The sequence below is a fragment of the Trichechus manatus genome, unplaced genomic scaffold (genome assembly GCF_000243295.1).
Source record: "Trichechus manatus latirostris isolate Lorelei unplaced genomic scaffold, TriManLat1.0 scaffold00202, whole genome shotgun sequence".
Taxonomy (NCBI): Eukaryota; Metazoa; Chordata; class Mammalia; order Sirenia; family Trichechidae; genus Trichechus; species Trichechus manatus.
Window position 1 is genome coordinate 2832143 of NW_004444138.1, and position 14329 is coordinate 2846471.

General features: G+C 41.2%; 1 protein-coding gene across 1 annotated transcript in view; it reads right to left on the reverse strand.

The window, feature by feature from the left end:
* Positions 1 to 14329, reverse strand: part of DSCAM (DS cell adhesion molecule) — a 987413-nt gene that overhangs the window by 144139 nt on the left and 828945 nt on the right. The window contains exon 16 of the mRNA XM_012558972.1: positions 2943 to 3091. Within this exon, the coding sequence (XP_012414426.1) occupies positions 2943 to 3091 (149 nt within the window). The remainder of the gene's footprint in view (positions 1 to 2942; positions 3092 to 14329) is intronic.

A 14329-nucleotide genomic window follows, 5' to 3' on the forward strand; every position in this document is an offset into this window, starting at 1 on the left:
TAAACAAGAGAAGTGAAACCACGTTCCATTTTTAAAGCAAGTTTCTTAATTTATGGTTTTCTTCGATTCCAGTTGCTTTTTTCAACAACCAGTCTGAATTAGTACATTTACACGGTGCTAACAGATTATCAATGAATCAGTCATGTAAACAATGTATTTCTCTAGTCAAATTGGCCCAGTTACTCCCTGACGTAAGAGCCCACACCTTTCTTATCATAAGCAAATATTTGTGCATTCCTGAATCCACAGTGAGAGTTCCTTTTGTTTTGATGTGCTACAGTTTTTCATTTTGTTCTGAGAGGATCTAAAGATGTTAGATTTTGACAATTCAGTTACATGAAAACATATGCTGAACTACATTTACATCATTTAATCATTAAATCAGATTTCTCAACGGAAGTCTTCTGTAAGTCAAATTTAAAACAAAGATATTTCTCCTATTTCAGTTTTTTATTGTTAAATGCAGTGGCCAAAATGGCGTTGTTGTTGTTGTGTGCCGTCAAGTCGATTCACTCATAGTGACCCTGTGTGACAGAGTAGAACTGCCCCATAGGGTTTCGTAGGCCGTAATCTTTATGGGAGCAGATCAACAGGTCTTTCTTCCATGGAGCTGCTGGGTGGGTTCGAACCACCAACCTTTCAGCAGCTGAGCACTTAATTATTGCACCACCAGGGCTCCTTGTGTCCAAAATATAAATTATACATTTAAAAAAATTAGTGAGTTAAATATTCTAATTAATTGTTCAAGTGACTTGCTGTAAGACTTGAAGCCTCCCTAAGGTATTGACTCAGCATCACTGTACAGGGTAATACGGTCAGGTAAAGAGGGATGTGTAGACAGAAGAAGTAAATGCCTACAAGCAAATGTCTACCGAGAGCAACCAATTTAGCTAAATCCTCTCCAAGGAGCAAAAGGGCTTGTTGGCTGATGTTTAGTTCCTTCGGTTTGGGGTTTAATCATGGCTGTGATCTGCATTACACAGGTCAGGTGGAAAAGTCTTCCTGTTTTTTCTCTCCATGGGTGAAAACACATTCTAACTAGCTTAACTACGATAGACAACAGTGATGTTTTTTGTTCTGTTCAGTTTCAATTCTTTTTAAAAAGTAAACAACATTCTTTACGTGTTTCTCAGAAGGGCTAAATTTCTTATCCTGCTCTTTCTAGAATGACATAAAGGTTATCTTTGGTTATCTGATTCTCCTGCAAAATGTTTTGTATAAGAATTATTTTATTGGCTTATAATAAAAGTATACAGCCACTATTCTGATGCACCCACTATTCATATTTTGACTATTTAACTAATGGAAACCTTTTTATCTGAGCAAGTTCTCCCCTCCCCCACACAGCTGTCTTCATATTCTGTATAATTTTTGTGTCTGATTTTTTTCTTTTAATATTTTATGAACATAGTCCCATGTTTATTTTGCAGTCTTTGAAAATCATATTCTATTATGTTGCTCTTTCATATTATTTAACCATTTCCCATTTTTAGGGACATTGTTTTCTACTTTACTTTCTACCACAAATGTTACATTAAGCACCTTTGTACACACAGTTTCTGTGGTTTTAAGTTTATTTATTTACTTATTTTTTAAAATCACTCTTCAGTTGGCTGCTGCTAATAAGATAAGATTTTTTGTTATTATACTTTTAGATGTGCTCTGCAATGTACAACTTAAGGGACTGTATTTATCATAAGGAACAAACAAGACAGCTCTCCTCCATTTTTGTTAATATTCCAATTCTGAAGTGAAATATGTTGAATAGAATTATGAGTTATTTAAAGGTAGTAGTAAGCCCTGGTGGTGTAGCGGTTAAGAGCTTGGCTGCTAACCAAAAGGTAAGCAGTTCAAATCCACCAGCCACTTCTTGGAAACCCTATGGGGCAGTTCTACTCCATCCTATAGGGTCACTGTGAGTCGGAATCAACTCAATGGCAGCGGGTTTGGTTTTTGGTTTAGTGTTCTAAACCATCTATCGCTATCGTGCAGAATAAGTCGTCGCACCTGTGAAAGAAGTGGTAGGTGATTCCGATAAAGGAAACATATTTTAATGCCATAGCTTTTGAGACCCCAAACCACGAGGTTTTAAAATAGTTTGAGAAAGGGAGTATGGAGGAGTAGGGAATGACTGTTAAAGGGTCTAAGGTTTCTTCATGGGTGATGAAAATGTTGAGGGAAAAACATGGCAATGGTTGCCCAACTCTGTGAACATAATAAGAATCACTGAATTTTACATTTTAAACAAGAATGTTATGTTATGTTAATTAATGCTTAATAAAGCTGTTCTTTTTAAAGACAATGTGCTAAAATTATTATTAGGTTATTTATTTTACTACTTCAATAACAATAGCCTAACCCATCACCATTATGATGAAGACCACCATTATCAACAAATTCTCACCACCAACATCACCCCCACTGAACCATCATTATTACTACCACCAGTAGCAACACCACCACTTCTTCCACCACTACCACTACTGCTACTAATGTCATGTATATCACTATTTCACCATTATCAACACCACCTCCTCCATCATTACCACCACCATCACTACCACCATCTCCACCAACATCACCACCACCTCCTCCATCACTACCACCATCTCCACCAACATCACCACCACCTCCTCCGTCACTACCACCATCTCCACCAACATCACCACCACCTCCTTCATCACTACCACCATCTCCACCAACATCATCACCAACTCCTCCATCACTACCACCATCATTATCACCATTCCACCAACATCAACACCACCTCCTCCATACTACCACCACCTCTACCAACATCACCACCACCTCCTCCATCACTACTACTATCACTATCACCAACTCCACCAACATCACCACCATCTCCTCCATCACTACCACCATCATTATCACCATTCCACCAACATCACCACCACCTCCTCCATCACTACCACCACCTCTACCAACATCACCACCACCTCCTCCATCACTACTACTATCACTATCACCATCTCCACCAACATCACCACCACCTCTTCCATCACTACCATCAATACTACTACCACCGTCTCCACTTGCACCACCACCATCACTACCTCCAGCACCAACATGACTGTTATCACAATTACCACTATCACTTGCCACCACCACTTATTGAACACTTGCTTTTTCCAGTGTAATAGCTGCCATATATATATTCCTATTTGCCCTCACAATGACCCCAAGAAGTCTCATTACCCTTCTTTACAGATGAAGAAACAGAAGGTCAAAGAATTTAAAACCTCTTTGTTAAGGTAAATGTAGAGTTGGAATTCTATCCCAGGTCTATTTAATAGTTGTATTTAGTTTTAACCATTATTTTATAACACCCTAAAAATAACATCACAAAGTCTTAAATAACTTTTCTTCTTTTTGCAAACAAACATTATAACTATACTAGGCAAAGTTGGAAATTCTATGAAAATTGTAGGCTGGATAGTCAGATTTGCATTTTTAGATTTGTTAAAATTAAAGAAATCCTGACTTTATATTAGAAAACACAGATCTCTTAAAAATATCCATAAATGCAGGGATCTTATACATTAAGTGTAGGATATTTTAGGGATTGTTGTGCAAAAGTTACAAAGTTTTTTGAAAGTGACCCTGGAAGCTCAAGTTGAGTTGTACGGACAAGTGCGGGCAGGGGACTGTGGATTAATGGAGCCACATTAACCTGTTTGTCTGGCAGTGGACTTCTTATAACCCAAAGACCAATTTGCAAGTGATATACTTTACTTGAAAAAGAATGTTTTTGATAATGTCTTACACATTTCTGCTTCAAGCATATGTCTACTGATAGGCAGATGAGAATTCATTCTCTACTTCTGAAATAAACTTGGAATAAAGGGAAATGGTTGGCTGGAGTGGGTAGAGAAGACAGCTTAATGGGGAAGGCACTTATAGAATACAAAGTTAAATAGTACTGAAGAACAATTGATAAACTGGGTAAAAAATTATGATTAGCTTTCATGGAACTAAGTAGATTGGGCTAATGGTGGGATAGGAAGAATAAAAAGAAATGAGGTAAGAACCTTGAAACATATTTTGAATCTGTATTACATGATACTGGAGAAGATAATTTTCTAAGAAACCTCTTTGACCACACCCTCTCTCTCCTCTCATCTCGGCTGCTCCTGTTGTGACAACTGAGCCCTGGCAAAGTCTTTCCAGAATAATGTCCCCTGGATATTGGTTAGCTGACCAGGGTTCCTCTCTGACTGCCTGAAGAAACATGGGCATTCCAACTCTCTTACCTTTTCGCATGTTAACAAAGCCCCCATGAGACAATGCCCTTCTTCCCCCTTCCAACTATCAAAACCCTACTCATTCTCCAAGGACCAGCTCAACATTTAACTCACCAGGGACGCTTTCTTACATGGTCTCCACCCCCAGGGAAACCTCTCCTTTCACTGGTCTCCACTGGCACTCACTGATCTTCCATCAATTCAGTGGTAACTAATCACTTTCACCTCCTCTTATGACCACCATTCCATAGTCAATGTCTGGTTTCCAGAAACTTGACTACAAGCCCCTGGAGTACAGGGACCTTCCCACAAACATGCTTGCAATCTCATACACTTCTCTCCCCTTGTCCAAATCATGGCTTCTACACAGTGGACATTCTTGGAAAATGTTACTGTAGACAGAGAAGAGGATGATTCTAAGCAAATATGAGGTATGACACGAAACGTGCTGGGTAAGTGATCTTAGTTGCGGGTCTATAATCTAACTGCACAGAGGTCTAACGGAAAGGGTGTAAGGTCAGGAGAGATGTCTGCACTCCAGACATGACTGAGCTGTTGGCTGAAAGGCCTGGGTTGGCTAGTGCAGAGGAATACTGTGCAACAGCCTGATGTGTGGATTCAACTAGAGCACGACATGGCTTTCATGCTCTCACCTGACATGGTGTCCATAAATGATGAGGGATGGAGGCAGGATTTGGAATCGTCATGCTTCATTTCCCAGGTCCCATCTGAAAAATCAGCCATTGAAACCCTACGGAGCACAGTTCTACTCTGACACACATGGGGTCGCCGTGAGTTGGCATTGACTCAAAGGCAACTTTTTTGTTTTTGTTTTTTAAATCAGGGGAGAAAATAGCTTCTGAAGAGCCAATTTATTTTTCCCTCTTCAAACAAGGAGTCCAGAAAGAGAGCTTGCTACCTAATGCCAGTCAGCAGGTTAGATATTTTTTACAGTAAAGAGCAACCAAAACAGACCCACAGAGTGATAGCAAACGTCACCTGGCAACCAGTCCTTTTAATACATATTAAAAGATAACTTTGGAAAACATGGGGGGGAAAAAAAGCAGGAGAGGGAGCTCTTCCATTGTGTATTCAAGTATCCAACAATCTAAGTACATTTCCATGCAAGAAAATGTTGTATTTGTAGACTGCCTTCAGAAGTGAGTATTCTGTTTTCACTTATTCTCAAATCCCTTTGAATGGACTACAACTCCAAGAGGAGGGCTCACCTCTCTCAGGTAATGATTAATTGTTTTTCCGCACTGAATTTTACTCTTCTGTCATTTATCTTTGGATCTAGTAACAATCTCGCTTTCTTTTCATTTATCTCTTTTCTCTGTCATCTGTGGAATGTTCTCTGCCCTTTTCAGCCCAGGCTTTTTTGTCTGTCCTGCACTCTCTCCAAACAACCTTCTTTCATCTTTCCCAGGGCCCTTCCTCCAGCCTCCAAATATCTCCCAACCCCCAATTCCTTTAAGAAATGGCCTCTTTTGATCTCCATGACAACAGTAGCACCCTGTCAATTTATTTGTACGGTTTGCAGGGAACTGTGTTTTATGTGTCAGTCCAAACCAGCCTGCCAGCTGCCAGTGGCAGATTCTTCCTCCTTTAAAGAGATAGTGAAACAGGATATGCAAACAGTCACAACCCTCTCGGAGGTGAATAATTAGAAGAAGCATTTCTTCTTCAGAAAACATCAGCCATGCCCTGTTGTGAAGAAGACTTGAAGCACTTACTGATGAAGATCAAAGACTACAACTTTCAGTATCAATTACACCTCAATATAAAGAAAACAAAAATCCTCACAACTGGACCATTAAGTAACATCATGATAAACGGAGAAAAGATTGAAATTGTCAAAGATTTCATTTTACTTGCATCCACAATCAACGCCCATGGAAGCAGCAGTCAAGAAATCAAATAATGTATGGCACCGGGCAAATCTGCTGCAAAGGATCTCTTTAAAGTGTTAAGAAGCAAAGTTGTCAATTTGAAGACTAAGGCGCGCCTGACTCAAGCCATGGTATTTTCAATCACCTCATATGCATGTGAACGCTAGGCAATGAATAAGGAAGACTGAAGAAGAAGTGATGCCTTTGAATAATTATGGTTGTTGGCAAAGAATATTGAACATTCTTGGCAAAGAACAAGAATAAACAAATCTGTCTTGGAAGAAGTACAGCCAGAATGCTCCTTGGAAGCGAGGATGGGAGACTTTGAAAAACATATTTTGAACATGTTATCAGGAGGGACCAGTCTCTGGAGACGACATCATGCTTGGTAAAGTAGAAGGTCAGCAAAAAAGATGAAGACCCTCAACGAGATGGATTGACACAATGGCTGCAACAACGGGCTCCAGTATAGCAACGATTGTGAGGAAGGCACAGGACTGGGTAGTGTTTCATTTTGTGGTACACAGGGTCTCTAGGAGTCAGAACCAAACAAACAGTACCTAACGACAACAACAATGCCCTGCTTCCAGCACACTCCCCTCCCCCTTCCCACTGTAAAGGAATGGATTTTCCTTCTGGACCAAGAGTGCTAGAAGCCTGGACTACAGATTTTGGCATTTGAAGAACCTGGCATTATGCAGGCACGTTCAGTAATTCCACTGGAAAATGAATTGAAAATTTTCCTTTTGATGCCTCCAAATTCACTTAAAATGCTACCTGTCCTTCATTTCCCTTGTATTACAGGAGCGGTGGGCCGTCTGATTCATCTTTGTATTCCTCCTCCATCCCTCTTTCCTCCTGTCTAACACAGACAGGAGCTCCTCAGTAAGCTTGTTCAGTGAACGGCTGCATTAAAAACTTTAACAAACATTAACTGGTGCCTATTATACACAGAAAAAACCCCACGGCTATCTAGTTGATTCTGACTCATAGTGACCTTATCAGACAGAGTAGAATTGCCCCATAGGGTTTTCAAGGCTATAAGTCTTTATGGAAGCAGATCAGCTGGTGGTTCAAACTGTCGATTTTTCAGTTAGCAGTCAAGTGCTTAACCACTGTGCCACCAGGGCTCGCAGTGGTCAAGTGCTTGGCTGCTAACTAAAAGGGTGGCGGTTCAAACCCACCAGCCACTCTGAGGCAAAGATGTGACAATCTGCTTCCGTAAAAATTACAGCCCTATGGGACAGTTCTACTCTGTCCTTTTGGGTTACTGTGAGTCAGAATTGACAGCAATGAGTTTGGGTTTCTTTGGTTTTATTATACACAGAAGGGGCCCTGGTGGTGCAAAGGTTAAGCGCTCGGCTGCTAACCAAAAGGTTGGTGGTTTGAACCCACCCAGCAGCTCCGTAGGAGAAAGACCTGGCGATCTGCTCCCATAAAGATTACAGCCTAGGAAAAAACCCTATGGGGCAGATCTACTCTGTTACATGGGATCCTTATGAGTTGAAATCCACTTGATGGCAAAGGGTTTAATGATGCTTCAATTAGCTGGAATTATTGAGGTTTGGGGAGATGCGGTATTCTGGTTAAAAGTATTCTTTCGATTAGATTAAATCTCTAAGTACTCAATTTTAATATTTAATAGAAATCATACATCTCTTCTGTAATATTGCTTATTCTAAATAAAACTCTCAGCAGCAAGGTATGATACTGAAGGGTGGGAAGTGGGAAAATCATTCTAAGGATTTTTATCTCGAGTCATCAGTTTGACAATTGTTCTCAGCACTACAATTTTAAACAATTGAAAATTTTGGGGACAGCCTATGGTTCTACAGAGATTCTAATTTAAAGACAATAAAATACATTTACATCAATAGGAAAAGTATCATTTGTCCATCTCTGCTTTAAATTGCATTCTCTGGATAAATGTTTTGAAATATCTATAATAATTAAATATTTCAAATACCAAAGGTTTTATTTTATGAGTGATTGTGACAATGACATATACAAATAGCTGTCAACCAACCTGTCCTTAATGTGCATAAAATGGGGACGTGGTGGTAATCTGATTCTGAGACTGACTGGAAGAGAGACAGTGGCCAAAACCAAACCAAAGCAGTTCCATTGGGTCAATTCCAACCAATGGCAATCCCACGTGTGCAGAGTAAAACTGCTCCATAGGGTTTTCAAGGCTGTGACCTTTCAGACACAGATTACCAGGCCTGTCTAACCCTGGGTGGGTTAGAACCACCAACCTTTTAATTAGAAGTTGAGCGTTTAACCGTTTGAGCCACCCATCGACTCTTCGAGAAGGTGGCAAACACTTAAAAGAATCCTGTTCCATCAGCATTATACAACACTTTGAGAGACAGACTCTAGGCAGAGTTTTCTGTAAGCCAAAGAATTCTCCTTTTGGTTAACCACTTTCAGGTACTTTATCAAATATCTGTGATCAATTATCAGTAGCTTTAAATATTCTCTCTGATTTTGAAAAACTCTAGCAATTATCAGCAAAAACATTCAGTAAACTGTATTTGCTCATGCCAACCCTATTTGCTTTTCAAAGTCTGTGGGGCAAAAGGTAGGAAATGAATCTTTGTTATTATTATTTTCATTGAGATTCCTTTACATTCTTTCTTGAGTTCTTGCTAAGGCACTGCTTAGCATTTTTATTTCACTCAAAATATGTAAAAGGATTTAAAGCCCATTCTGTCAGTTGGTCATACTATGGTGGCTTGCATGTTGCTGTGATGCTGGAAGCTATGCCAATGGTATTTCAAATACCAGCAGGGTCACCCATGGTGGACAGGTTTCAGCAGAGCTTCCAGACTAAGATAGACTAGGAAGGAAGGCCTTGGCGGATCTACTTCCAAAAATTAGCCATTGAAAACCCTGTGGATCTTGGGCTAAATGTACCCACAATCATGAAGTCAGTGCAGAACAGGGCAATGTTTCATTCTATTGCACACAAAGTTGCCATGAGTTGGAGCCAAGTGGATGGCAATTAACAACACCAATCTGAGGCTTCATCTTACACAACAGACACAATTAAATAGGGCAGTGATCCTTGTACATCTGCCCATGGGCTTACATTTGAAGTGATGTACAGATGTCCCTTTCCTCTCAGACTTCCCACAGATTTCTCGAACAACTGCTGCCCTTTACTTTTTAATAAAAGATAGTAGAAACCCAAGTGGCTGGTCTGTGTTGCACATGAGCACAGCTTGTGTCTTTGGGTGTCCACCACTGTGAGCTTGGGGGTGTTCCACTGCCTTGTCAATTAGACTGTCACCAGTTTACAGTGTACAGTCAGCCGTATGGAGACCCCACTGGCTAGTGCCTTTGGCATGGCTGTTTCTGAAAAACACAATGCTTCAGAGGCCAAGTGGGTATGGAACACCTACACTGTCGGTCTCATCGTTCCCAACTCTCATACACTCTTACCTGCTCACTCATCCATCCATTCATTCATTCAACACCTGTCAGCCACTGGGGATCAAAGATGAATGAAACACTCCCTGGCCTGAAGCTCACAGAATAGTAAGGGGAACACACACCAAAAGGACTGCACAAACCACGTGACTGGAATCTTAGTGAGCCATCACCAAGAGCAGTGGCTAACACAGACGATAAAACAGTTCATTCTGCTTTGGGGATTCACAAATCTTCCCAAAATGGGTCTTATCTGATTGAAGCCTTGAATAAGCACATTGGACAGGCAGAGGAGGGAATGTTATGAACAGCGTGGACCATATGTTGAAGAAGGAAAAGGCCATGAATGGTCAGTTAAAACCAGGAAGAGGGTGATGAGGAATGATCTTGTGTATCCAGTGAGTTTTGGTCTGTATTCAGTAAAAAACAAATGAAAAATCTGTTGCCATGGAGTCGACTCTGACTCATGGCAACCCCATGTGTGTCAAAGTAGATCTGTCATCCATAGGGTTTTCAATAGCTGATTTTTTCAGAAGTAGATTGAAAGGTCTTTCTTCCCAGAAGCCTCTGGGTGGGTTCGAACAGCCAACCTTTCGGTTGGTAGTCAAGCGTTTAACCCTTTGCACCATCCAGGGAACTTTCTGTATGCAGTAGGCCGTGGGAAACCATTGGCAGGCCTGACTATTTAGAAATTTGAAGCTATTCTTTGGTGAGAGCAATAAATAAAAAGGGAAAATTGTTTATTTTGTTCCACAGGGACTGTTATTACAATGTTGCTTCTACAATAATAAATAAATTTAATATCTAATAATATCTACCTCCCATGTTATGGAAAGATTGAAAAGGTGCCTTTTCCCTTTATAGGTTCTAGAGTCTAACATAGCTTTTCCCCAACTGTTATACATTGATCTGTGTTCCCCCAAAATATGTGTTTAAATCCTAACCCCTGTACTTATAAATGGGGCCCTGGTGGTAGTGACGCAGTGGTTAAGAGTTCGGGCCACTAACTAAAAGGTTGGCAGTCCGAATCCACCAGTTGCTCCTTGGAAGTCCCATGGGGCAATTCTACTCTGTCCCATAGTGTTGCTGTGAGTCGAAATCAACTGGATGGCAATAGGGACTGTACCTATAAATATGACCCTGTTTGGAAACAGGGTTTTCTTTTGTTATGGTAATGAAGGACATACCAATGGAGGGTGGGTCCTAAACCTAATCACTTCTGAGCTTTAGAAAGACACATAGAATAGACACAGAGACATGAAGAAGGAAGACACCAAGGAATGCCAAGGATGTCATGGGGCTACTGATGAGGAAGGGCCTCCCCTTGGAGCCACTCCCTGAAATTGGTCTTCTAGCCTTCTAAACTGTGAGGAAATACATTTCTGTTTTTTAAAGCTACCCACTGGTGTGTGTGTGTGTGTGTGTGTGTGTGTGTGTGTGTGTGTGTTTTATGACAGCAGTTGGTAACTAGGACACCCACCAACATCTCAGAGCTATTCCCTCGTCTATCTCATGTCTGGCTCTCCATCAAGCACATCTTTTACTTCTGATCAGCTAGCTGTCTGGTGAGTCAGGCCTTCTACTACTCCTGACAGTTTTATCAAGGCTCACTGATCTAGGCCCCTCTATTGGGCTAATGCTACTTCCTCTCCCTCTTCACTTCTCCTTTTTTTGCTTCCCCTTTTCTCTTCAGTTGCCTTATACAGAATGTACACCTTGAACTTTTATTCCATGAAAACAGGCATATTTTATGCTACACATTATACTTTACTTACACTTCAGATTAAATAAAAGTGCAACAGTACAAACCGTTAATGTGCTCAGCTGCTGACCAAAAGGCTGGAGGTTTGAGTCCACCTATTGGTGCCTCAGAAGAAAGGCCTGGTGATCTACTTCAGAAAAATCAGCCATTGAAAACTCTATGGAGCACAGTTCTATTCTGACACACATGGTGTCACCATAAGTCAGAGTTCACTTAATGGCAACTGATTTTATACTTTAGATTGTTTTGTTGTTGTTAGGTACCATTGAGTAGGTTCCAACTCATAGCAACCCTATGTACAACAGAAGGAAAAACTGCCAGGTCCTGTGCCATCCTTATGAACATTGTTATGCTTGAGCCCATGGTTACAGCCACTGTGTCAGTCCGTCTCGTTGAGGGTCTTCCTCATTTTCGCTGACCATCTACTTTACCAAGCATGATGTCCTTCTCCAGGGACTGGTCCCTCCTGATAACATGTCCAAAGTATGTAGATTACGTGCATAAACAAACAAGCTGGTTGCCATCTAGTCGATTCTGACTCATAGCCATCCTATAGGACAGAGGAGAACTGCCCCATAGGGTTTCCAAGGAGCAGCTGGTAGATTTGAACTGCCGACCTTTCTGATAGCAGCCAAACTCTTAACCACTGCACCCCCAGGGCTCCAGATTATGTATAGCATACAATTTAATTGCATCAGTGACACACTTTAGAAGTCTATACATAAACAGGTCAACGTTCAATGACAAGTCAATGAAAGGACAGGTCTTCTCTCATTCAGTCCATCAGGTTACCAACATATCTGCCTGTGTACTGACAGGCCCTCCAACATGGCTCTGCTGCCCCAAGACATATTACACTGTTCCTTGAACAATATATTACGACTTGTGCACAATCTAATGGAAGCAAGTTGTCCTTTTAACAGCCCCTAAAACAGTTATCGTTTTGGTAAAAAGAAAGAAATTGAACTGCAATTGACAGACTCTTAGTGCTATTTTTCCATTGTGAGAAAAAAAAAAAATGCAATGCTTTTTAAAAGCCTCAAGTTGGAGAGTTTAGTTATAAGATCTGGATGCTCTGTAGAAGGACACATCTCTCATGCAGTCCCCAAAACATATGAGAGGCCGCAGGAATACCTGGCCTTTTTCAGTGGCTAAACACAAAAGAATATGTAAGGCTAGTGGGTGAACTTCACAGAGTCTTTAACTCAAGAGAGAGTGAGTCAGCACTCCCTTTGTAGAGTGGCTGGAATGCATTTGGGGTGATGGCCTGCTGAGCGTCTTTTATTGTTCAGTGTGTGTGATGTTTGCAGGTGGTGGCTGTGCTCACAAAAACAAAGGACGCCCTCCCCACACTCCTCAACTGTAGCTCAGCAGTCAGGCCATGCCTCTCGCTGGAATAACAGCTCACTGGCTGGGGCTGAAAAAAGCTGACACTGAGGGGCGAGCTGCATAAACCTGCCTTAATACCAAAGGAGGCAGCCACCTCACAATGAAATTCTCCTCCCTTCCCTTTCTTTAAAATAAAGGCGACTCATTTTATGGCATTCCTGCCTGGCGCAAAAGGTTAAGTACTGCTAACCAATGGGACGGCAGTTCAAGTCTACCCAGAGGTGCCTCAGAAAACGGCCTGGTGATCTACTTTAGAAAAATCAGCCATTGAAAACCCTATGGAGCACAGTTCTACTCTGACACACATGGGGTTGCCATGAGTCAGAATCAACTTGATGGCAACTAGTTAGGTTGGTTAGCCATTTTATGAAGAGCTAACTAAAAAACAAAACAAAACCCGCTGCCGTCGAGTCAGTTCCGACTCATAGCAACCCTGTAGTGACCCTATAGAGCTAATACTAGAGGGCAAAACCAGGTGAGCTGGATTAAGTGTTTAATAGGAGCGGATTGTGATTTGAAGACCTCACTAAGGTTATTTGCTGTCTTCTTCTCCGAGCAATAATATAGAAGAAACGTAACTCTAGAGATAAGAAAAAACATATGCAATGAGAGAAATTTAGAAGTGGGATAGTAAATACAACTTTACAGGAGTTTTGACCCAATTAAAGCACTCAAGATAAAATGCATTGAGAGACATCTAAGTCAATTAGCATATCAAAGTTTATTAAGAAAATGTTCTGCATCCCACTTTAGTGAGTGGTGTCTGGGGTCTTAAAAGCTTGCGATGGTCCCCGGACACCCTTTTAGCTCAGTAATGAAGTGACTCCTGAGGTTCAACATTCAGCCAAAGATTAGACGGCCTCATAAAACAAAACAAGACTAACGGGGCACAACAGTCCAGGGACAAGGACTAGAAGGCAGGAGTGGACAGGAAAGCTGGTAATAGGGAACCCAAGGTTGAGAAGGGACAGAGTTGACATGTTGTGGGGTTGTTCACCATTGTCATAAAACAATATGCGTACTAACTGTTTAATGAGAAACTATTTGTTTTGTAAGCCTTCATCTAAAGTACAATAAAAACAAAAATAAAAATAAAAGCTTGTGAGTGGCCATCTAAGATACATCAATTGGTCCCAACCTACTTGGAGCAAAGGAAAATGAAGAACACCAAAGATACAAGGAAAATATTAGCCCAAGAGACTAAAGGGCCACATAAACCAGAGACTCCATCAGCCTGAGACCAGAAGAACCAGATGGTGCCCAGCTACCACCAATGACCACCCTGACAGGGAACACAACAGAGAGTCCCTGACAGAATGGGAGAAAAGTGTGGAACAGAACACAAACTCACATAAAAAGACCAGATTTAATGATCTGACTGAGACTGGAGGAACACCCAAAGCCATGGTCCCAAAACGCTCTATTAACCCAGAACTAAAACCAGTCCCGAAGCCCACTCTTTACACAAAGATTAGACTGGACTATAAAACATAAAAGGATACTCATGAAGAGCGTGCTTCATAGTTCAAGCGGATACATGAGACTAAATGGGCAGCTCCTCTCCAGAGGCAGGATGAGAAGGCAGGAAGGGA